A 24,633-nucleotide genomic window follows, 5' to 3' on the forward strand; every position below is an offset into this window, starting at 1 on the left:
TGATTATCCCTGCGTAAATTGTTGTGTGGACATATATTTTTATTTTTCTTTGGAAAATATTTAGGAATGAAATTCTCATTTCAAATGGTAAATACACGTTTAGATTTCCAAGAAGTTGTCACATTGTTTTCCAAAGTAGTTGCACCATTTTGCTTTCCCACCAGTGGTGTATGTGCATTCTATTGATCCAACTCTCACCGACACTTGGTATTCTCAGTCCTTTTAATTGCGGCCATTCTAATGGATGAATATTTGTACTCATTGTGGTTTTAGTTACTTAATATCTAATGAGATTGAACATTCTTACATGTACTTATTGGCCATTCAAATATTTTTGGGGGGTTTGGGGGGGTAAATATTCAAAATGTTTTGCCCATTTTTAATTGGGTTGTTTATACTCTTCTTCTTGGTTGGTAACAGTTCTTTATTCTGGATACAAAATCTTTGTATTGCAGGTTTTTCTCACTGTGGCTTAACTGTATTTTCTTAATGATGTCTTTTAAGGAGAATTTTTAAAATTTGAAATCCAGTTTATCAAATAATAGTATTTCACTTTCTATGGCCTGTCATTTTCCATCCTTTGACTTTTAACCTAGCTGCATCTTTATATTTAAAGTCCATTTCTTGCTGACATATAGTTAAATCTTGCTTATTCAGTCTGACCACCTCTGCCTCCTATTGTAGTGGTTGCTATTTATTTTCTACTTTTCCATTTGTTTTTATCCTTATTTTTCCTACTTTGTTTTAATGTAAAGTTTTGTTTTAGGGTTTGTTTTGTTTTGTTTTAGTATTCGATTTTTTTCTACATTGTTGGTTTCTTAGTTCTTTGTCTCCATTGGTTTATTACCTTATTTATTTATTTTTGGGTGTTTATGTGCAGCATAGTCTTTCTCAACCAGAGTTCTGAACCACAGAAGACAAAAAGTGATTTCAGTGTCTGTTTTCTCAATTCTCCCAAGAATGGTACATAACCAGCACCATTCTCAGTGTATAGAACAGAAATGAATTCATCATGTATAATGGATATCTTAAGGCATTACAACTTAATCTCCGGAGGAAATCTGATTGAGAAAAGCTGTGGAAATACCAATACACTTCTTTAACTTATTCATAGTCCTCTGTCAAATAATATTATACCGTGGTGGGAGAATTTAAACATACGCTTTGGCCTAGGATCTTTACCCTTCTATGAACAAGCCAATTTGAGGTATAATATAATGGTGGTCTCACAATTAGGAGAAGCAAGGTGTGGGGCATTACCTTGCAGATAATGAAGGAACCTCAGCCACCCCAGGTAAAGATGCTTTGCTATGCACGGTTAGTCTGTCTCAGGCTGGGTGTGCATGTGTGTGGGGGGGGGCGGGGAGCAGTATTCAACCATATTGCTTGTTTCCCTGTTTTGCTTATAGAAATTTGCTTATAGAAATATTATAGAAATATCTCCCTTTACCATTGTCCCTAGTTTTGCTCAAACCATTATACCTTGCCTCAGAAAGTCCCCAAGAGCTAGGAATAGTGTAAGACCTTCTTTAATTGCCCTGAGTATCTTGAGGAGAAAGTGCTGTATATGAATTTTCTCTTCTTAGGGAGTAATCTAATGACCTGTCTTGGGAAATGACCTGGGACCCTTGTGTAATCTGTACATTATTCTTTCTAATTGGATTTCTGTAGTTATTTAACTATTGCCACTAATCAAGACCAATTTAATAAAAAGGAAAATGAGTGTTTTGCTTGGAAAAGCTGTCCAAAGATGCTTGTATTTTTCCAAAAACAGTGACAACAGCTGCTCTTATTTTAGGGACATATATAGGTTAGTGTGAGCAACTGGAAATACCAAAGGATGAAAAGCACACTGTGATGAATGGGGATTTTACCAAGCGACATGTGAAAAGGAATATCTATGTTGCCTGAAGCAGCAGTGGTCCCATTGTACTTAAAGAAACATTAATTTCATATATGTAAAAATACTTAGCACATCAAATATAAGAAATGATCAGACCAACCCCCCTTCCCACTCCCCTGTTTCTATGCATACATCAGTGTCCAGGCACTCAGCTCTCCACTTTGTCCCTCCCTGGGCTTATATTCTCCTCTTACCCTTAATGTGCTGCCCATTCCACAGGTGCTCCACCTCTCCTCTTGATCCTCTCTCATATAGATCACCTTTTCTCTAGCATTCTAGCCTGTGTGCTCAACTAGTAGAAATTGGAAGTCATGAGGATTCCATTGCCCTAAGACTCAAAAATACCTTTCGGACATTTATAATTCTGAAACGACGCATTCTTTGGTAATGGTGTGATGTGTATTGCCTATTTAAAAACCTTTGTCTTTTTTTCTAAAAGTTATTTTTCAGTGGTGATTTATAACTGAACATAACAGGATCTTCTTCATTGGTGGTTTCCTTTTTAAAAACAACTGAATACAAACTGACTTTAGATAGGAGACAACTGTGCTTTTACTTAAATTTATAGAGATCATTTTAAACTCTTAAGACCTTTTCTGTCCTCCTGTACCTTGGGCCTCTACTCATTATCCTAAGTGTCCTCATGCAAGGGATGAATTCTTCCCATCTATCTGCATTCTGTTTTATCAAAATTCTGTTTTTGCTAAAACTCATTTGTCATTCTCCAAAGATCATAAAAGACCAATTATTTTCTAAAAAATGTTGACTTTCTATCTTCAGCCCAAACTCCGTGAGATTGCATGCAAAAGGAAGACGGGTCCAGAAGCACATCTGTGATCCCAATAACAAGTTATTGAGGATTTAATCTGAGCCCCCAGCTTATAGAAAGATAGTGTGCATGCTGGAGGCCGATCTTTCCAAGTCTGGCACAGAAACAAACATGGTGAAGCAGCATGAAGAGTTTGGAATGATGAAAGCGTGGGGGTAGGGTCTGAGGAACAATAAAAGAATTATGCCAAATGATTATTTGATTTAAGCATCAGAATTGGATGACCCTGAGAATCCCTCTGGAGAACATACTACAGATTTTTGCTTCTTCAGAGAATGTTGAAATTTTAGATAAGGCCAGGATGTTTTCGTACACTATTTGTACTTGAAATTTTTCTTAAGTGGCTCAAGCTGTCCTGTGGTCATGATACATGGTATCCATGTATGTTCCTTAAATTTGAAATAGATTAAGTGATTAAGCCCTGGTCACAGAGTATAAACTAGGATTAAAGAGGCAGAGTATTAACTGTGCCTTGAAATTAGGAAAGACAACAGTGTTTACAAAGGGCGATATTGTCCACTTGGATGAGAAGAGAGTGGACCAGTGTATTTTCATCTTCTGAGTATTTCTCAGTGGACCCATAATGGTCCCTGGCTTTCTGTTGCTCAGGATTAAATACAGACTTTTGATCATTGTCCTCAAATCTTCCTGCCAAATGGTCACACCCTACAAGTCTTGATCTGAAATAAATACACCTCCCCCTCCAAAAATCCACTGTTCCAAGTGTATCAACCACCCCACTCTTCACCCCCATGTTCTTTTTGCCTGTCTCCAAGTTTTTGCACATTTGACTCAGAAACATGAAAGTTTTCCTTCCACTCTCCCCAGCATGCCCTAATCTTCCTTTAAATGAGAACTGAAGACTATCTCTTAGAGAAAACCTCCCCAGATTAAATGCACATTAATCTCTTTTCCAGTGTATCGTCATTTCTAGGGCTGAGTGAAACTACATTCACACTGATATAAATTGAATGTAGCTATATTTTGTTAAGTTTTCTCCCATTCAAAGGTGACGTTAAAAATACATAAGACATCTGTTTGCATATATACATAAAATAATGAGAAAGAGTGCTATGTAATCCAGTAGGTTATTAGTACTTATTAAGTTATAGACCATCTGGTTAAATACAGCTATTCATGAAGAAGACTTTAATACCAGAGTTTCTCAACCGTGGCACTATTAATATTTTGGACAGGATAATTCTTTGCCGGAGGACAGGGCCTGTGCTATCCTGTGCTTTGTAGGATGTTTACCAGCATCCCTGGTCTCTACCCACGAGATACCAGGAGCACCCCTTACCAAGTCATGAGAACCAAAAATGTCTTGACACATTACCACATGTCCCCTGGGGGCAAAATCACCCCAGGTTGATAACCAGTGATTTCAACCTACCTATTGAAAGAGTCGCTTATTTTGAATACTTGTTTTTTGTTGAGCAGATGAAAAGGGAAACACCTGTTGACAGAAACCTCTGGGCTTCCTCAGAAGTTGGTCTTTTTCATCAAGATATGGTTGTGGAGTCTCATGAAAGATGCTAGCAATGTTTGTATGTGGGCAACACTTAATCTGTGGACGTGTGAAAAGAATTATACACTCAACCTATAGAGACTTTTACATCAGGGTTTTAAAAATTATTTTTAGGGGCGCCTGGGTGGCTCAGTCATTAAGCGTCTGCCTTCGGCTCAGGTCATGATCCCAGGGTCCTGGGATCGAACCCCGCATCGGGGTCCCTGCTCAGTGGGAGGCCTACTTCTCCCTCTCCCACTCCCCCTGCTTGTGTTTCTGCTCTGCTATCCCTCTCTCTCTGTCAAATAAATAAATAAAATATTTTTTTTAAAAGTTATTTTTATTTTTCTGTTAAGAATTTTGTTCCCTAGTCAGGTCAGTTTTTTTGTCTTTCCTATTCATAAAATATGAGGTCCTTCATTTTAATAAGTTCTGTAGTAACTAAAATCAGGGTCTGCGGTACAAATAGTGTATAAAAACATCCTGGCCTTATCTAAAATTTCAACATTCTCTGGAGAAGCAACAATCTATACTATGTTCTCCAGAGGGATTCTCAGGGTCATCCAGTTGTGATGCTTAAATCAAATAATCATTTGGCGTAATTCTTTTATTGTTCCTCAGACCCTACCCCCACATGCTCTCATCATTCCAAACTCTTCATGCTGCTTCACCATGTTTGTTCCTGTGCCAGACTTGGAAAGTTCGGCCTCCAGCCTGCAGACTATCTTTCTATAAGATGGAGGCTCAGGTTAAATCATGGAAGCAGTATTTCAGTCTTATGAACCTGTATCTTGGCCATACATTATATATAAACATGTGATTGATCATTTCTCTGTAAAGATAATCTTTCCCTCCAAGTTGTTAAATTTTGATACAGATATGTGTAGAAGTTATTGCCTGAGTCAAGAGAAGTAACTCTTCACTCCGAGGTACTGAACTGGTAATTGAGAAGCAGGAAGGAGTCCCTCTGAAAGCATCAGCATTGGCCTTCTCACCTTTGTGTATTAGCAGGGCTCCAGTGCCAAGGTTAATCAGGTGGGATGGGGTCGGGCAGGTGGAGGGAAGACGCAGTCTCCTGCCTTCCTCTCTAGGCCACCTTGGCCCCTGACCTCAGTTCTCCATCAGGGTGAGAGGACAGCAGCTGTGCATGATTATGACTGATAGCATTAAATGGTTAGAAATCCTAGTGAAATTCTTCCAGCTATTAGAATGTTGCATGCTGACATCTTAAATAGAAGATTGCACATCTCACAAATAAATTCAAAATATTTTAGTCAACAAAAGCATAGGGAATAGGAAAGAGCATTAAAGGGAATAATTGAAGATGGTAGAGTGATAGTGGTATAGGGATATGAGAGAAAAAAGCTGAGTGTTAATGGCAACAAAACATGAGAGAGAAAGAATAACATGCATCAATTCCAGTTAGCATTCATATATATGGTATTTTTTTTTTAAAGAGTCAGGGCTGCTTAGTAAAAAATGTATGGTAGAGAAATAGAACCGGAGTTCAGCTCTGTCCCTTATGAGCCTGGTGACCTTGAGCAAGTTGCTATTAATCTCCCTGAGGTTTTCTTCTCCATCGATAAAGTGGGTGTCTTTATCTCTGTGGTCCCAGTTCCCTACACAGTGTGAGGCATGTAATAGATGCTTAATAGATTTGTTGAATAAATGCATGACAACAAAGAAAGGTGTAGCCAGAAGAAATCTGGACTATATCTCTAGTGACTAAAGTTCCAGATAGAAACACCAATACCTGGGGTCATGAAAGCTGCTGCTTCTGGTTGAACAATATGTCTCTGGAAGTGAAGTCGTTGAAACTGTGTAAATTCCTGTAAACTCATTCATTGGGTTATATTTGCTTCCTGTCTCTCTTGTTATTGTTGTAACCTGCCTTTAATTTTCTTTCTTTTTTTATTATGTTCAGTTAGCCAACATATAGTACATCATTAATTTTTGATGTAGTGTTCAGTGATTCATTAGCTGCATATAACACCTGGCCTTTAATTTTCATTTAAAGGTTCCCACACGTTAAACTTTATCTCTTCATTTCATTCTGCATCTCCAAGCAACTGTCAAGGGTAATTTTTCTTTTGTCTGAAGAAAAGCCCTTAGTATTCCTTTAATGCAGTCTGTCGCTTTTGAATTCTCTAAATTTTTATCTGTCTGAAAATGTCTTTATTTAACTTTCAATTTTGAAGGATATTTCATGGGATGTAGAATACTAGGTAGGAACTATTTCCTTTAAGCACTATAATATATTCCATTGTTATTCTGTGATGTCATCTGCCAATTATTGTTGTTCCTTTTAAGATGCTATATTTTTTCTTCATCTCTGTTTTTCAGAAATTTTACTCTGTTAGGTAAAGGTGTGGTTTTTCCTTATATATAGTACTTGGGATGCATGGTGTTTTTTAAAATGTAGGTCTTGATGTCTTTGCCAATTTTGGAAAATTCCTCGTTATATTTTGTTCAAATATTGATTTCACTGTGTTTTCTCCTGTCTCATTTTCTGTGCCTCTGATTGCACATGCATAGACTATTCACCAGATCCTGTAGGTCTCCTTAGCTCTTTTCTAAATTCTTCATCCTTTTGTCTCTCTGCTTTAGTCCTGCATATTTTCTTCTGACCTATTTTCCACTCTACCATTTCTCTCTTCAGCTGTGTTTAAACTGCTATGGAACTTTTTCACTGAGTTGTACTTTCCAGTTCTAGAATATACGGGAATTTTTAGTTCTCTTCTGAAAGTTTTGTTTTTTAACTTCCTGAACATATTAGCATAATCATTTTCATGTCTGTTTCTGTTGGCTCCATCAACTGAATCTCCTATAGATCAGTTTCTATTGCCTGTTGTTTCTCCTGATTTTCTGTGTCCTCTTCTTGGTGTCCACTTACGCCTGGTTATTTTCTGAGTGTCAGACATTGTGTATGAGAGGTATAAAAATAGTTTGAGACACTGTACATGGCTCATGTCTAAGCTGGGGCACTCAAGATCAAGGACTGAGTTACTTTCAGTTTCTGTGAGGACTAGTCTGCTTCTGATTCACACTTTCTCCTAGAGTATAGCATTTCAAAATCCCAACCCAAAGTCCAGAGTCAGAGGGGTTTATCTGTATCACCTTTTAGCAGACTCTGGTATCCAGTTTTTGTCCCCTTCACCCTGTGAATCTGGTGGAAGTTCTGCTCAAGTTTCAGACTCTCAACTGCCTCTTTTAATAGCTACAGATGTCATAAATAGAAAAGTTAACCTCAACTTCTGGTATCACACCATGGGTTTCCTTTTCTACCTGAGTCATGGTTCCATAATTCTTCCTTATTTTGGAAACTCTGCGTTGTCTTCAAATAGAATTTTTATACATTTTGCCCACCTTCTCTAGTTGTTTTCAGTGGGAGGATGAGTTCAAATTATTCAGAGCATCATCACCAGAAACAGAATTTCCCCATTCTCATTCAGGCAACTTAATGACTTCATAATATCATGTCCTGTGGTTCCTGTGTCGTTTTTGTAACCATTCCCCTGGGGTTAACATATTGGTGTTTTCTGACTTTTCAATATACTATGCTAAGTGTCTTTGTGCTTATATCTGTGCATGCTTTTCTGGTTATTTCATTTAGATTAATTTTTAAGAGTAGAATTATTGATCAAATATATGTACATTTTAAAGGGGTATTATAACTATTTCCAGATTGCTCCATGGAAGGCTGTACCAATTTATACTTGTACCAGCTGTGCATGAAAGTGCCCATTTCTTGGCACTTCACCAAGACTGGAATATCATACTTTAATAAGCCTGGCACAGCACCAAGTAGCTACCAGGTTAGGCAAAAGAGTTATGGCTTTTAAAGTTCTCAATAATTTGAAACTATGGGTCAAAACTCATAAAATAAATCAATAAGTAAAATAACAAGGCCTGCAGTTCAAAAAAAAAAAAAGTAAGCAGTTCTAGGATGGGGATCTAGTATAAGAACAGTTGATAGGATAAAGAGGGTAGGGATCATAGTAGATGAAAAGCTAATGCAGTCCTGGATCAAATTTATAGATCTTGAAGGTACAGATCAAGGAGGATAAGGAATCTCACTGTACTCTAAATTAGGTGACTTATATCTGAAATATTACAACCAGGCTTGCATTTTAAGAACCTGATCCACTTGACGTGATTCCAGAATAGAGTCCAACAATGGTTATTGGTCTATAACCATATCAGGTAGAAAACAGTGGAAAGAGCAGGGGTGTGTAGTTCCTGCAAAAGATGTATTTGGGGGAGGGACTGATAACTTTGCACGACTTTGAAAATGTCGTTCTTTTTTTTATTAACATATAATGTATTATTTGTTTCAGGGGTACAGGTCTGTGATTCATCAGTCTTACACAATTCACAGCGCTCACCATAGCACGTACCCTCCCCAATGTCCATCACCCAGCCACCCCATCCCTTCCACCCCCCTCCACTCCAGCAACCCTCAGTTTGTTTCCTGAGATTAAGAGTCCCTTATGGTTTGTCTCCCTCTCTGGTTTGAAAATGTAGTTCTTTTCAACAGGATATTCAAAATTAAGGAATAGGAAGTTACCTGCCAAGCATTTTATTTTCAAAAATGTTTTAGCACATATTCCTGAGGGTTCCCACAAACAGGAATGGATATGAGCCTGCTGTTCTCTCCAGCCACTGCCTTTCATGAAATCTACCTGCCAGGACTTTGAATCGTTTATAGCAGACACAGTGTGTAGATGCATGATTTAACCACGGAGTGTGTGTATGTTTCCCTGTTGTTTAGTGCTTTATCACCGTGGTTTCTTCTTAGCTTTTATTGTCAGATGAAAAGAGATTGGCTTGCCTTCTGTCCACTCCACATTCCATGGTTTTGTTTTGTTTTTCTTTACAAACAACACCCTTCTGGATAGGCAAAAAATAAATGAATAAATAAATAAATAAAATACAGTACAGGTGGAATGAAGGTAGGAGCATGTGAATGTTTTTGTGGGGAGGGAGAGAGTCCCCGAGAATTATTGAGAAGGGATTCACTAACCTTTCTTTTCTTAGTAGATAGCTATGATTAACCATTTGGATGAGGTTCTTGTGAATAATTCTTTTTTTCAACAATTCCAGTAGAAGAACTAAAATAAATATGTCTTTATGTGTATTTTTGTGATGAGATGTTATGGTTTATAACGAAATGGAAACTAGATTGTAAGAATGGGAATGTTTTGCTGCATTGGAGGGCAAAAATATATTTTTAGACAAAAGAAACAGAGGTATGATCAATACGAATGGCAGTGTGGTATAATCCTTATTGTCAATCACATTACGTGTTTCCCATGTGCTAGCCCTGTCCAGCTATTGACATAAACCATGCCATTTAATCCTCCCAGCTGGTATTATTATGATTTAGAAGCAAGGAAACAAGCTCAGTGAGGCTAACTATGACTAAGTCACAGAGGTAGTTAGTCATGGGTCTTGGATTTGACCTCAGGTCTTGTGATCCTAGTTTCCTTGAGGAGGTGAGGAGGCTATAATGAGAAAGTGAGTTCTAGTTCAGGGGGAAGCTGCTGGTGGACTTAATTGGCCACTTCCTCTTATCTTCTACTAAACACAGATTTTCTATTTATAAAAATGAGCAGGGAAACCTTTAACTTAAACCTGATGACTGTGCAGCAATTTTTACATTTCCTTATTTCCGTGCACCTACAAGTAAGATCTTGTTTTATACTTAAGAAAACTATAGACACACACAATTTTGTTTATACAAAATTTCTTCTAACTAGTAACTCATCTGAAATCTTTTCTGAACTATTTTCTTTGAAATGATTACAAATAAGATATCTTTCAGCAGGACTTCTGGTATCCCTGTATGACATTCTGTCTCTAGAAAATAAGGGGATTTTGGTTTTCCTTGGTTAAAAATCTTGTGGGTCAGTCACAAATTATTCATACCTATGTGCTACATCTGTCTAGCTGAGTTATCTCTTTTCTTTCTCTTTCACTTTTTGTCAGGTCAACATTACTTAGTTTTAATGTCCAGTTAGGTTGATTATTTGTCTAGTTTTGCATAGTTGTTGTAAGGTTGTTGATAGGAATGTAGCCATTCTTTCCTCTTCCCATAGGACCGGGAGGGAGCCCTGTGCACTCCTGACTGTCCTCCCAAAGGCAAAGCCATGGCCAGCCCCAGTGATGGAAAATGAAAGCACTGACTGTGAACTTCATTTTTCATATCTACTTGAAGGCAGCCAGTATTGTCCTGGTAGAAATCCTACAGTTTCCACAGTGGCCCTTTCAATCCTGCCTCGTTTACACTCTTATGGTTTAGTTCAAGATGGGCTAAGGGAGACCCAAAATAGGCTAAGGATTTGGTGATCATGCATGTGTGATGCTTCCAGGCTCATTCCCGGCAAGGGCTAGGTTTTCTACTTTGGTTCGAAAATAGTGTGTAACAAGGATGAATTTAAACACCTAACTCTGTCAACACAACATCAACAACAAAATAGCCAATATATTCATTTGCTCAGCAAAATAAGATATTTTAATAAACTTGCGCTTTGTAGCAAAGGTCAAGATTGGTTAGCAGGGTAGACAGCCTATACTTAAGGCATGTAAATGTTTGATGAATGAATGAGTGAGCAATATTTTTTAATGTATTGATCAAGGTAATCAAACAAGCATTGTGTACTTTGTATGTTCAAGAAGGCAGCACTTGAGGCATCTTGATGGTTTCTCAGAGTTGGCTCAGGTTTCAAGGAGCTTATAGCCCTGTGAGCATAAAGCCAACGGACAGAAACAACTATACCCCAGGCAGAATGTGGATGTATAGTCTCCAATGTAGAGAAGAGGGTTCTACCTGAGCCACTAGGGAGAGCTTGGGAGGTCAGGAGCATCTCAGGGATCCTAAGGGATGGCGCAGAGTTCAGGAAGTAGAAGGGAAGGCAAGAGGAGAAAAGGCGTGCTCATCCAGTCCTTCTATGCATTCTCACAATCATCCTATTTCTGTCCTCATCCTAACTTTAGCCCAGAGATTCAAGTGAACTCGAATGCCACCAGGGGCCAGGCAGGTGTTATGAACAAATGAGGCCGGCCAGGCACAGAATGGTAGATTACCTCTGCCCTGGGGCCTCCGTGGACAGACACACTAGGGCATGGTGGGCCTGGGAGAACTGGCAGCTTCTGCTTGGTTTTAGCCAATTTTCGCCACCTGATGTGCAAGCCCAGGGTTGCCATTTGCCCCCTATTTTTCCCCTCTGAGAAGCTTCCTGTCCAGATTTGTCTGTGAATTCTCCTGTTAGATGTTAGGAACTAAATCAAATTGACAACACTGGGTGCACGCATTTGGTGCCAAACCATCGATAGTTGCAGGCTGAGGGGACCTCATGAATTGCCGCCCCGTGAAACCACACTTTTCTAGCACAGTGGTGTTGAAAACGTGGTGCCCACGTGGGCAGAGTCAGCATCACCAGGGCACTTGCGAGAATCGCAAATGCCTGGGCTTCATCCCAGATCTGCTGATGGGCCCCACAGTCTGTTTCAATAAGCCCTCCAGGTGGTTTTGGTGCTCACTCAGGTTCGAGAATGTTTTTTTAGCCTTCTTATTGGCTGGAAAAAAATATCAAGAAAAGAATAATATTTTATGATACATAAAATTATATGAAGTTCAAATTTTAGTTTCCATAAATAAGGTTTTACTGGCACATAGCCATGCTTGTTCATTTACCGTTTGTTTCTGGCTGTGGGTCCACTGTCACAGCAGAGACAAAGCATCGTGGCAGGGACCGTAAGGCCCACCGAGCTTGAAGTCTTTACTTAATACGGATTCTTTATTATCTCGCCCTTTACAGAAAATGTTTGGCAACCTGCTCTGGCACAGTGAGTAGGGGTAGAGGGAGAGTGGGCAGACTCAGGAGTCAGGGATGCTGAGGAAGCCAGGATGTCATACCCAGGAAGGAGGAGAGAAGTATGATTGAGCCCTGCAGTCATGGAGCAGTCCGAGAACAATGTGGACTGTGGGCTGTTGAGAGAGTGACCAGAGCAGAGCTGGGTGGGGACCACACAGCAGGCGCAGAGTTGCAGAGATGCGTGGGGGGAGGGGGGGAGAAGGTCAGAGCTGGGCCACTAGTTTAACGTATGGCCGAGAGGAAGGAGGAGTCAGAGGATGGTCTGCATGTGGCCTTTTGAGGATGATGATGACAACAGGGATGGGGGGGTGTCACAGGATGAAGAAAGCACTGGGGCAGTGCACTTGGCAGGGGAGAGGTGAGACGTGAGTGGGTTATAACCTGCACATTAGAGTTGCTGGCAAGATCTTCGCTGGACGTGGCTTGTGGGGCATTTGCAACACATTTGGGCTTAAGAGAGAGGTTGGAGCTAAGGATTTGGAATTGGGACTCTTCAAGGTAGAGGACAAAGTTGGCCATAAGTGTCACTGGATTTATGACTGGTCGGTTTCACTAATGTTTTAACGGGAAGAGAGTTGGACTTGAATTTTCCTTCAGCAAAGCGTACCAACTGAGGACCTCTTTGTCCCAGAATGGAGCTAGGTTGAAGACAGAAAACTGTATCCTCCAGAGGTGTTAAGTCCTGCTGACCCAGGGAAGGGAGGTTCGTGTCAGAGACCCCTGGAGTGCCTGGCTTGCTCTTCTTGAGTCTCAGTTGCCCAGCTGGACCATCCCAACCCACAGCCCGTACTCCGCTGTCCTTCTCCTGACTGGGAGGAGTTTCTGCTCCAGCCGATGCTCCTTTGTTTCTGCTGCTCCCATTTCCTCCTGATTCTGAGGCCCAAACACCCCAAGAACCAGTGTGACAGGGAAGCAATAGGGAAAGCTGGTGAGAGTCACACTCCAATTTTTGTCTGAAGTTGTGAAATGCGAATTCTCCTAGATCTCTGCGTGGCTTCTAGTGTGAGTTTTCATGGAGCGCTTAGAGCATGTTTTATTAAAAAAAAAAAATTAACAATTAGCTGTAATTCTGTTTGTAATAGAACAACTTGTTTGCGCTGGGCTTTCATTAGTACACAGCGACTTAGCAGGGCCTCTGAGCGACAGCAGGGTTACTTTTTAAAGGGCTTATTAGATTCTGTTAATGTTTATTTGAAAGAGATTACAGCAATGCTTTATAAATGGGCCTCAGTCAACATATGAATGGGATATTCTCCCTGGAAGACAGCTTGCATGCAAACAAACTAACAACTTAAGCTATTAACTCCCTCTGACTGACAGTTTTGAAATGGTGTTGTAGAAAAATATGGTACATGAATGTTTCCAGACATCAAATTAGTTAGATAAATGAACTTTGAATTGAAAACCAAGCTTTCCAGTTAATGAACACAGTGCCTGTTATTTTCCGGCTGTGTCTTTCAAGACGAGACAAGTCATTCCGAAAAGCAATGCTCTGTGCTACTTTCTAATGTTATGTCCCTGATATCAGTAAGCAAATCTTAGAAAGTACATTCTTTAGAATATTTCACATCAAAATGAAGGGCATCCACTGTCTTTTGCGGTCTCCCCATGGGTCTTGCAGAATCTTCCATCCCTTCTATCGTACTGATCATACAGGTATAAGATCTTCCCATATGGAACTGGCACAGTACCTGACTCATAACTAGGCCCCCAATTAATGACTGTATAATATTTCTTTTTGAAAACTTGTTAACTTAAAAAACCTTGTTTAGGGCACCTATGTGGCTCAGTCAGTTAAATGTCAGCCTTCAGCTCAGGTCATGATCCCAGGGTCCTGGGATCAAGCCCCACGTCGGGCTCCTTGCTCAGTGGGGAGCCTGCTTCTCCCTCTCCCACTCCTCCTGCTTGTGCACGCTCTCTCTCTGTCAAATAAAAAACAAACAAACCCACAAAAAAACCTTATTTAGATCTAAATGCAAAAGACCTAAAAGAGTTGTACTTTGGGTAAATAGCAATAAATAATAAGTGATGGGGCATTTGTCACAGTCACTCTGTGAAGAAGTCTCACTCATGATTGGATTTCTAGAAGACACCTGCATTTTCAGTTTATCGCACGGGATGGTTTCCCAACAGACATTTCCCATTTGAGTTTCATAGCAGTCTCTCCTGATTGTGTCAGTTTCCTGTTGTTGCTGTGACAAACAACCACGGCTTAAGTGTCTCAGAACAATACCCATTGACTAGCTCTCAGTTCTGAGATGAGAAGTCCGGCGGCTCGGTTGTGTTCTCTGCTTCAGATCTCACCAGGCTGACATCAAGGTGTTCACAGGACTGCTGTTTTTGGTGGAGGCCTTAGGGGAGGATCTGTTTCTGACTCATTTGAGATGTTGACAGAATCCTGCTCTTCGAGGCCATAGGGCCGGGTCCCGGCGTTCTTGCTGGCTGTAAGTTGATGGCCATCCCCAGCTTCTAGAGGCCACTGTGTGTTGCATCTCTCTGAACCCAGCAATGAAAGGTCCTCTTTTAAGGAGCCTCATTGTTACATTGGGTCCATCTGCATAATCCAGGATAATCTTCCTCTTTCAAAGTCCTGTCCTTAGTCACATGAGTAAAGTCCCTTTTTCCAACTAAGGTAACATGTTTGCAGGTTCCAGGGATGAGGACTTCTTTGAGGCCCCATTATTCTGCGGACCCACACTGATAGACAGAAACAGTACAGTTATCCCTGTGAGGAAACTAAGGCCCAGTAGAGTGGTCAAAGGTGAATTTCAGCAGCCTGATCTCACCATCATGTCACCATGCGGCCTTGTCCCCAGAGCTACCATGTCACCACCCAGTCTTGCTCCCAGGCCTCCATGTCACCATGCATCCACGGAACGGTCCCCACGCCTGGGATAGTTAATAACCAGTAGGTTATTACCAGCAAACAAGTCTTCCTCAGATCCGTCCTACCCTGACTTTGCTCAGCACCCGCCCTCACCTTGACATGGCTCTGATTTCTGATTCTCCCTACCCCCGACCCTGTCAGTCTGCCCTATATTTCACATTGATTTATATAACATCACATCCCCTGCTGCCTCCCGCTCTGTCCGCCTCTTCCCTGATTTGGATTCTTTATCACTAAGGTCCAAAGAAACTGAGCAGGAGGAGCAAGAGGGTGTTAGGAACTAGACATTTTTATCAGTCCCAAGTATAAATGTAAAGAAGTCAGCTTCCAGCAAGCGCTACCCACCCTCCTTAGAAGAACAGAATGCAAGTCATAGTCAAAGGCCCAGTGTAAAGGGATCCTCTGTCTGGCCACTTGGGTCCATGCGGGACATCAGTCTCCAGGGGTGAGGCAGGCAGCCCATTAGGGTCAGAGGAACAGACTGTAGGCTTCTGTTTGGGGACAGCTCCACCTGAGGAGGAGAGTCCTGATATCCCTTTCATACCTTCTGACTTGACGTTTATGGCTTTGGGGGTTATTCACTACCCCTCAGGCGGCGTTCCTTCTGCCACCTCTGACAGCCTCTGTCCCTGTTCCCACCATCCCACAGATGTTTCTAGGCGCTCCTCTTCTGGGTGTTGGGAACAGAATGTGGAACAAGGCCAAAAAATTCCCCTCTCCCAAAAGTTTCTGTTTTGCTAGGAGATACCCAGTCAACAAGTGAAATAAACACACCAATAAATGATCACAAATGAGGAATCTACGAAGGGTGGGAACTGGGCGTGGGAGAGCAGAGCCCCACTAAGATGGCCCCTGCTTCTCTGAGGCAGCAATGTCCAGCCTGAGACCTAGCACTGGAGCCCAGGGAGGACCTTCATGCAGAGGGTCAGCAGGTGGAGAGGCCTGGAAGTGGGTTGGAGCCTGGCCAGCTCAATGGTGTGCTGGGGAAGCCTGGTGAGCAGACGCCAGACCCTTCGTGGTATGAAGGCCATGGTTTTATTCTAAGTACAATGGACCACCGTTGACAGGTTTTAAGAGAGAGCATTGTCTGGGGCACCTGGGTGGCTCAGTTGGTTAAGCAACTGCTTTCAGCTCAGGTCATGATCCTGGAGTCCCAGGGTCGAGTCCCGCATCGGGCTCCCTGCTCAGCGGGGAGTCTGCTTCTCCCTCTGACCCTCCCCCCTCTCATGCTCGCTCTCTCTCAAATAAATAAATAAAATATTTTTTAAAAAAGAGAGAGAGAGAGAGCACGTTGTCACTGGGCTAGCTTTGATGGAGAGCTAGCATTGATTTGATTTTCCCCAACTTCCTCTTTGGAATGGATGGAGGGGCCGTAAAATAAGAAATGAATTTTAGATGTGTTAAGTTGGAGAAACCTGCATTGTAGTGTTTTCCAGATTGCTTCCTGTTAAGTCATGTTGACACTGTCTTCTTACAGACCAGTAGTGAGCTCCAGGAGGGGGCAGATGACCGTGTCTGCTTCAGAATCAGCCAATGTCTTCAGCCAGGGAGCACAGTGCACAGGCACTACGAACCCATCGCATACAGAGGCACGGGGGGAGACTGGCAACATTTCAATGAATCAAGAAGGATTTTAAGATGTTTGGGCTACAGCTACAGTAATCTAAAATGAAAATCAAAAATGTCTGCTGCAAATTTAAGCATTAGTGATCACTCCAGCAGCCACAGGATAAAGAACTTGAACTACGAGCATCACGTATGCCAGGGGCAGTGAGGTGGTGAGTTTTGTTGTGGGAAGGGAGAAGCAGGCTGAAAATCTGTAAACCCGTCATGTCACACACATACCTTAAGGAGAATCTGTACTCAAAATAATCCAACATTTTAACCCACGGAAACCTTAAAAATGACATTACCTATATTTCAAAAGCAGTTTTTACCTGAGATTAATATGTGCCCTTCTGCATCTTTTAACAAGGTGTTTGCTAAGGTCAGTTTCCGTCAGAACAAAAATTATCGATGACTCCTGAATAAACATTATCATCATTTATGTAATAAGTAAAAGTCCCTGAGCCAGGGACACCCCATTATGGCACTGCAATGCCTTCACTCCCTCCTGTGCTATCCTGCAGTTAATTCAATTTTGCCCTCTCTCAATTCCACGGTGTGCATATCTTCCCAGCGCTGGAACCAGCCCACTAATATTAAAGTGGTAATCAAGATTGCCTCTAAATATTCATAGCAATAAATGACTCCCTTGTGCCCCATGAATGCCAAGGCTATAGTCTGAAGCCTTTATTTAGTGCTGGAAGGAAATCTAGTTATTTCAGAGTCCCTCAAATGCAGTATTTTAATATTGTTGTTCTGCTTGAAAAATTAGATCCCTCTGAGCTGCCAGTGTCAACAGTTGAGACGAGTGAGTATGGGTCAGAACTGACCATCATCTTTGAAAGGGTAACCGAGAAGCCAGGATGGGAGTGGACTCGGCTACTGACCCTACATTGTATTTTCTTTCCTGTAATTCCCTTCCTTCTGGTGGCTCACTGCCACCTTATTTCAACTTCATGATCTGGTTCAGACTTTTTCTAAGTCGCCAAAAATTGGGTGTTTTTTTAAGGACATGGAAACACCAAGGAGATGATGCTGTGTATCATTCCATCCATCAGAGAAGAAGCAGTTGGAGGCATCCCTGCATCCATGAAAAGTTACATGTATTGACTAGAGATATTTTGTAGCCACCATGGGTGAAATAATTTAAATTCAAGTTTGGGGGAGCTCCCAATTACATAGATTAAAGAAAGTCAACACATCGTGGAAGAAACCCTAGCTAATTAATAAATCACTTTGAATCATCTGTTCATACTTCCAGTTAAGTAGAATGTGCTGGACAGATGCCCTGTGGTTGATCTCAGAGGGAGGGCAGGGCAATTGAGGGTCCGAGAGATGGGCGGTGGGGTCCTGGCTGGAGCCTTACTTTGCAGAACTGCCTGAAGACAGCACACCATCTGGGGGAGGTTGCCCACATAGTTTCCATGAGGAATTTACAAGAGGAAGGGCCTCAGAAGAAGCCAACCCTGCTGACACCTTGATCTGGATTTCTAGCTTCCAGAAGTATGCAAAAATAAATTTCTATTGGGTAAGCTACCCAGCCTGTGGTATTTGGTTATGGCAGCCTTAGGAAACTAATACAAGGGGCTTCTAAGATTCTGGTAATATTTTTATTTTTCAGCTGAGTGGTAGGTACGCTAATAATTATTATTTTTAAAATTGTAGTGGGGCGCCTGGGTGGCTCAGTCAGTTAAGCATCCAACTTTTGATTTCAGCTCAGGTCATAATCTCAGGGTCATGAGATTGAGCCCTACGTCGTTGGGCTCCGTGTTCAGTGAAGAGTTTGTTTGAGATGCTCTCTTTCTCCCTCTGCCCCTCCCCCAGTAATAAATAAAGAAATCTTTTTAAAAATTAAAAATAAAATTGTAGTGATACATTTTGTATACTCTTTTTTGGTTATACTTTCCCCAATTAAACAAGTGGAATTATAATGACGCCAAAACATTGCCGGCCTATTGATTAGCATTGAATTGATTCAGCAAATGCAGTTCTTTAAGCATTCAATAAAAGACACAGTTCCATTCAGGTAATCAATATATCATTTTTAAGAAAAGGAATGCTATATATAACCAGCACTAGTTCATTATCTCCAATGTATAAGAATCAAAAGAAAATGGAATGGATACATGCTTTTAAACCGAGCAATCTAATGCAATTAGTGGTTTTGAATGAAAATAGCTCTCTGTTCTTTTTCCCCATTGATTTCTCCTGTACCATTAAATCCCAACTAAAATATACAGATAAAATCTTTTTTGCCTCCCTAGGGAAAAATGTATTCATTTGAAAGATGTTGACATTGGAATGTTATAACAGGTCCTGTAGGGACTTCCTGTGGAATTAGTACAAATGGTAATGTTTAAACTAGCTAAACTCGGAGGTGGGGGGAGGGGTACTGCAAATATTTTATTTTTATTCACAAATATAATTGTCAGGATTCATCTTTAAAATGTGATACAGGTTTCAATATCTTAGGCAAAGACAATTTGTAATTAAAGTAAGTTATTTACACATACACATATGTAAAACACATTCAAATATACATACATATACATATATTAGGCACATCTTGACAAAATATTGAGACATATTTTTGTTCTAATGTTTTATTGTAAACTTAATTAATAATCCCATTTTTCTAAGAAATCATTAATAAGTACAAGTTGCAAACCGTGGAGAGAACATCGCATGCGTATTTGTAATTAAATCTCAGTGTCAGAAAATATAGGTAAATTTAGGCGAAAGTCCCTGTGACAGACTCAAAAGCAAATCCAGGACTTATAAGCACTTTTACGCACTATATTAAAATTTAAAGACATAATGTGTGTTTAATGTTGCATAGGACGGGAATAGTAATATTAATTTTAAAAGTTCAGCACTCAGAAACCCATAAAATTCTTATAAACATCAGATAGTGTCAAAATATGTCAATTACAGTGTGTGGCTTTTACAAGATTCTAGATGTTTGTGTTGTCATTTGCTAGAATGAGTCTATATAAAACAAGATCTGTTTAAAATCAGAAAATATAGATAAGCATTTCATTTATATGGAAATTTACCAGTTTAACTCTCAAGCTTAAGTAACTCCTTTAAAAATAATATGACTCATCAATTAAAATTGAGAAGAGCTTTCTTAATGTGCACTTAAAAAACCACTTGGGTTTGCACCTAATTATATCCCCTGAAGGCACCAATATTTAAAATAGTCTATTACTCAGGCAGCAATTGGATGATGCAAATTTTACGTCTTTTTTTTTTTAAAAAAAGATTTTATTTATTTATTTGAGATAGAGAGAGAGAGATAGGGAGAAAGAGCATGAATGGCAAGGAGAGGGAGAAGCAGGCTCCCCACAAACAGGGAACCTGACACGGAGCTTAATCCCAGGACCCTGGGATCATGACCTGAGCCGAAGGCAGACGCTCAAATGACTGAGCCACCCAGGTGCCCTGCAAATTTTAGATCTTTATTATTGACTCAGAGATGCTCAATGAAGATGGAAATGTCTGAACTTTTTGTGAAAGTAGGAACGTTGTCACTCTGCTCTGTCCAATGGGGACTGCGACTAGTCACATCTTGCTATTGAGTCTGAAATGTGTCCAGTGAGACTGATAAACTGATTTTTAAATTTTATTTCAGTTTACTTAAATGTAAATTCATATGTGGCTAATGGCTACCATATTCAACATCGGAAACTATCCAGATGTGCGAAGGGCAGCCTTGACACTGTCCCAGTCCCATGGTATGAGTGCATGCGCGTTTTAACCTTTTCCCAAAACTCATGTGACCTTCTGTTGTTAGGGTTTTTGTTTAAATTTGTTTCATTTGAACTAATGTTGGATGTTGGAGCTTATACTCCATCTTCTCTTATAACATAGTAACATGTTAGTTGATCCATAGTACAGATGAAATGCTATGTTGTAAGAAAAGTCCCTTGAACTCTGGAGTTATGATAGTGCTTCTTAACACCAGAATATTAGAACACCACAAATAAAGGTCTTATTTTCACTACACAAGCATGAAACTGAAGGAACTTCCAGAGCAAAGGCAGGCGAAACCACAACCACTGAGGTCGGCAGCAGCAATCTCCTGCGGTGATGACGTTTGCGCGGGGCTGAGCCGCCGAGTGCAGCCCTGATGTGGCGCTGACCGCGGGGAGTTGGGCACCCTTGAGCTTGTGGTGCAAGCTCCACATGATGACCCAGCTCTACTCTACTTTGCTCCTTTTAAGCCCCTAAGGAACCTTAATTCCTGCCCTGGGCTTTGATGGCGTTTGGCCCTTCTTTAGGTTGACTACATTATTTGTGCATTAACCCCGTCTTTGCCCTTCACTTGTCACCCAGGAAGTTGTTTTTAAAAAATCGTTTTTAAAATGATTTGTTTTTAAAAATCAACATTGAAAATTTTAAATTCTCCTAGTGAGAACTGCCCCGTGGATACGTAGAACCCCCATTTGACATATGCTGATCTGGATAAGGAGGGGCTGGAAGTGACTGTTCAGAATCACTAGGAGTACACAGCAGGGAAGGGGGCAGGGGGCTTCACAGAATACCTTTGAGTTGGCAAGTCGATTTTGACTTGGGCAAGGACTCTGAATGATTGGGCTCACAGGTAGGAGTGTGGCACACATTGGGGTAAGGGTGTGAGTTAAGGGATATGGTCACACAGGTACATTCTCAGGTCAGGGCAAGAAACTCATTGGGATTTCTGGGGCAGAACAGAAAAAAAATAGTTACCTGTCCCCACTGACAGATGGGCACACATGAGCGGGGTTCCCTGGAGCCCAGAGGAGAAGGAGGATATCTGCCTCGTGAGAAGGAGAAGAGATTGGTTGAGACATTTGTCCTATTCATTAATTCCTTCATTCACCATAAGTTAATTGGGCTTCTGTTACTTATCTGGCACCTCTGTGGACATAATAAGCAAATAGATCCACAAATCAACATACTGAGTTACTACAAGTAGGAAGGAAGTTCCTCCTTCCACAAGGAGGGAAAGGACGGGAGACTGGAAGAAAGCATGCCTGGGAAGAGGGGCACGCGATGAGACTTAGGAGCAAGGTGAGGTTTCCTTGACTTACTGACGTTGAAGCTGGTACTGAGTGTAGGACCTGGAGGGAAAGCATTCCGGGCAGAGGGAACAGCATGCAAAGATCAGCACTACAGAGGAGCTCATTGTGTTTGAGCTGCCGGTGAGGCCCGTGTGAGTGAGGACGAGAGCCATACAGGCAGCGCTGGCCACATTAAAGAGGTGGCATCTTATCGTGGGACACCAGTGCAGTCTCCTTAGAATCGGAGTTGGGTTGATGAGGAGGTGTTTTTGAAGATAAGCTTCTGCTGCCATTGGAGAATGAATGGGAGGAAAGCAAAGGTAGATATGGAGGGACCCAGGTTAGGAGGGCATTGCGGTAATCCCGATGAGAGGTGGAGGAGTTTAAGACGTAACAGGAGCTGTGTTTTGGAGAGCAGCCCTGCAAGACCTTTTCATGGATTAAGAGGAGCTGGAGAGGGAGAAGGTTTTAGGCAGGACTTCACATTTCTGACATGAGCAGCTGGGGAAGTGAAGGTGCTATTTATAGAGACAGGGAAACTGAGGGAGGAATTCATTGTGGGAGGTGGGGGTAGTCAAGAAGGATCTCAAGGGTATGTGGCCAAAGGAAAGGGGTCCAGGCCACATTCATGCCATCCCGGAGGGTGGTGCATCCTCCAGACTCTGATCCTGGTTCACCTGATCTCCTCTACTTGGGATATCAGAATGGTCCCAAGAAGAAAAAGTATTTTTCTCTCCCTCTGTTGAATATGCCTTCAGAACATTCAAATGTTGGCAAGTCAATGTGAAATGTGTTTCAGCTGATTTCTCTTATTTATCTTTCAGAATCATCCAGAAGCGTTGAATTTTCGAATGCAACTGGAAAGCAAAGAACTGATCGTACATCTGGAAAGAAACGAGTAAGTCACGTTAATTCTTGTGTACTGTGCCATGGGAGAAAGTTAGGAGCTGTGGGTTCAAAGTGCTGTGTAATTTACGTTGGCATTTAGAGAAACAGAATGAAATGCACGGATTCATAATCCCAATTTGGATCTGAGGCTGGAATTAACTTGAAAAAATGAAGTGGAAAAATGAAGAATTTTATCACTCTAAAAAAAAGCTTTGTAAATCAGCAGGTTTTTCTCATAGTTCTGATGTTTCTCTTTTTCAAAGCCTGATTTGTCAAGGATAGAATTTAAGCATCTTCTGTTCAAGTAATAGCGTTCCATAATTAGTTGACTTTTCACAATTCCTGGCTTATATAAGGAGAAATAGCTTCAAATGAATAGAACCTCTATTTTTTCCCTGAGAAATACCAAGGGTTTATTTATCTTTCAGAGCTTGTCTCCAGTGGCACAAAGTATTTATTTTATCTTTTTATTTAAAAATTTGACCTTTTTTTGCAAAACTATCTAAATTTCCAAAAATGGTATTATATTTTTTTTCCTGGAGCAGATGGATATTATTACGTATTTTGTATGACTTCCCAGTAGAAAACTGTCTGCTTCAAGGCGTAAGTAACACAAGCCCTGTTCTTGTCATCCTTTATGCCCTGGCAGCCCCCTGGGTTCCTTAGACCCAGAGGACGCCATACTATTCTATTTGATTAGTACCAGGAAAGATCTGTGTGCTCATAATAAGTAATCTGTATTTAAAGATGTAAATGAAGTTAACCATGTCCTGCTTGATTCGAAACAGGAGTTTCTATCTTCTAGATAGATAAAACTTCTAGAAGTTTCTATCTTCAGAATCACTGGTGCCTATTCCTCACCCATCAGTGAAATGCGGACTTTTTGCTGATGTGATCATGTAGATGAGAGAGCTTCACTGGGCTGAGCTCTGCCAGAAACAGATGTCACAAAAATCTGATTCTGTCTCCATGTGAACAGATCCGATCACTTACGGTATCAGTGCTTTGATTTGAGGGTCACAAGCAAGTCAGATCAATGGGGTCACCATGGCCAGTTCTCCCATTCCCATCCCATATCTAATACCACGGCCAACAGCAATTTAAAAAACAGAGATCCATGTAAATACATACATTTAAAAATAAATATGCTTAACATGAATATAGGTAAAATAGGATAGCAACCTGCCTTTTAATATATCTTGTATGTTTACTCCTCACCATTAAACAGATTAAAAGCGTGTGTAAGCAATAAATGATGTTTTTAGCCTTCCTCATGACTTGATGGTCTTAAAGTAGAGGTTCGGGCATGTGTCTTGAATGAACAGGGAGCTGAACAGAAACCTCTATGTCTTTGATATGTCTCTCTTAGCCAAGTAAATATGTTCACGCTCTTTTTCTTTTTTCATGTGAGAATACGGTGGGACATTTTAATTTTTGTAAATTGCTGTTTGTATGTGGTTTTGAAATATCTCAACAGACGAAACTAGGTATTCCCTGAAAGATCAAAAGAGAATAGGGCTTCTGGTGGAGATGCATGGCCTCGATGGGGTTTTAGGATTGCTGCTGGATTTAGGCAACCGCTCCTTTTGTCAGAGTGTTGGGGGATGTGGTGAACACCGGGAGTGGTGCCAACTCCAGACCTGTAGATGGTGGTAGGACGGCAGGTAGAGGAACAGAAATCAACTTAATAAAAACCTTAATCTATTTGTTTTTACTCTAAAAGGAATACATGTCCAGTGCAGAAAATTGAAAATTGTAGGGGAACAAAAGATCAAAGGGCCAAAAGAAAATACTTCTATTACCAAACACAATCCTGATGAATATTTTAGTGATTGTCCAAAGACATGTTTTCCTTATAAATAAGCTTTGCTTGTTTTGTCTTCCTAGTGGATATTGTGGCCTGTGCGCAATTTGATAACTTGCTTCATTAGCTTTATAATGGACATGCTTTTCCATATAGAAATGCAGCTCTTAGCGCCCTTCTGGTTCTCTGAGTCTCTGAAGTGGCTCAATAGCCTCATTCGTGGTTCTTCTTGAAAATGGTTTCCTGTCTACGAAGGCGGGTAGTATAATACACAATGACTATTTGACA

At 40.9% G+C, this 24,633-nt stretch overlaps 1 protein-coding gene across 2 annotated transcripts in view; it reads left to right on the forward strand.

Annotated features, from left to right (window-relative positions):
* The window catches only part of ADAM12 (ADAM metallopeptidase domain 12), a 345,968-nt gene that overhangs the window by 68,312 nt on the left and 253,023 nt on the right, over nucleotides 1–24,633 (forward strand). For both annotated transcript variants that reach the window (XM_036113627.2, XM_078076981.1), the window contains exon 3: nucleotides 22,478–22,551. In XM_036113627.2, the coding sequence (XP_035969520.2) occupies nucleotides 22,478–22,551 (74 nt within the window). The remainder of the gene's footprint in view (nucleotides 1–22,477; nucleotides 22,552–24,633) is intronic.

The sequence above is a fragment of the Halichoerus grypus genome, chromosome 7 (assembly GCF_964656455.1).
Source record: "Halichoerus grypus chromosome 7, mHalGry1.hap1.1, whole genome shotgun sequence".
Taxonomy (NCBI): domain Eukaryota; kingdom Metazoa; phylum Chordata; class Mammalia; order Carnivora; family Phocidae; genus Halichoerus; species Halichoerus grypus.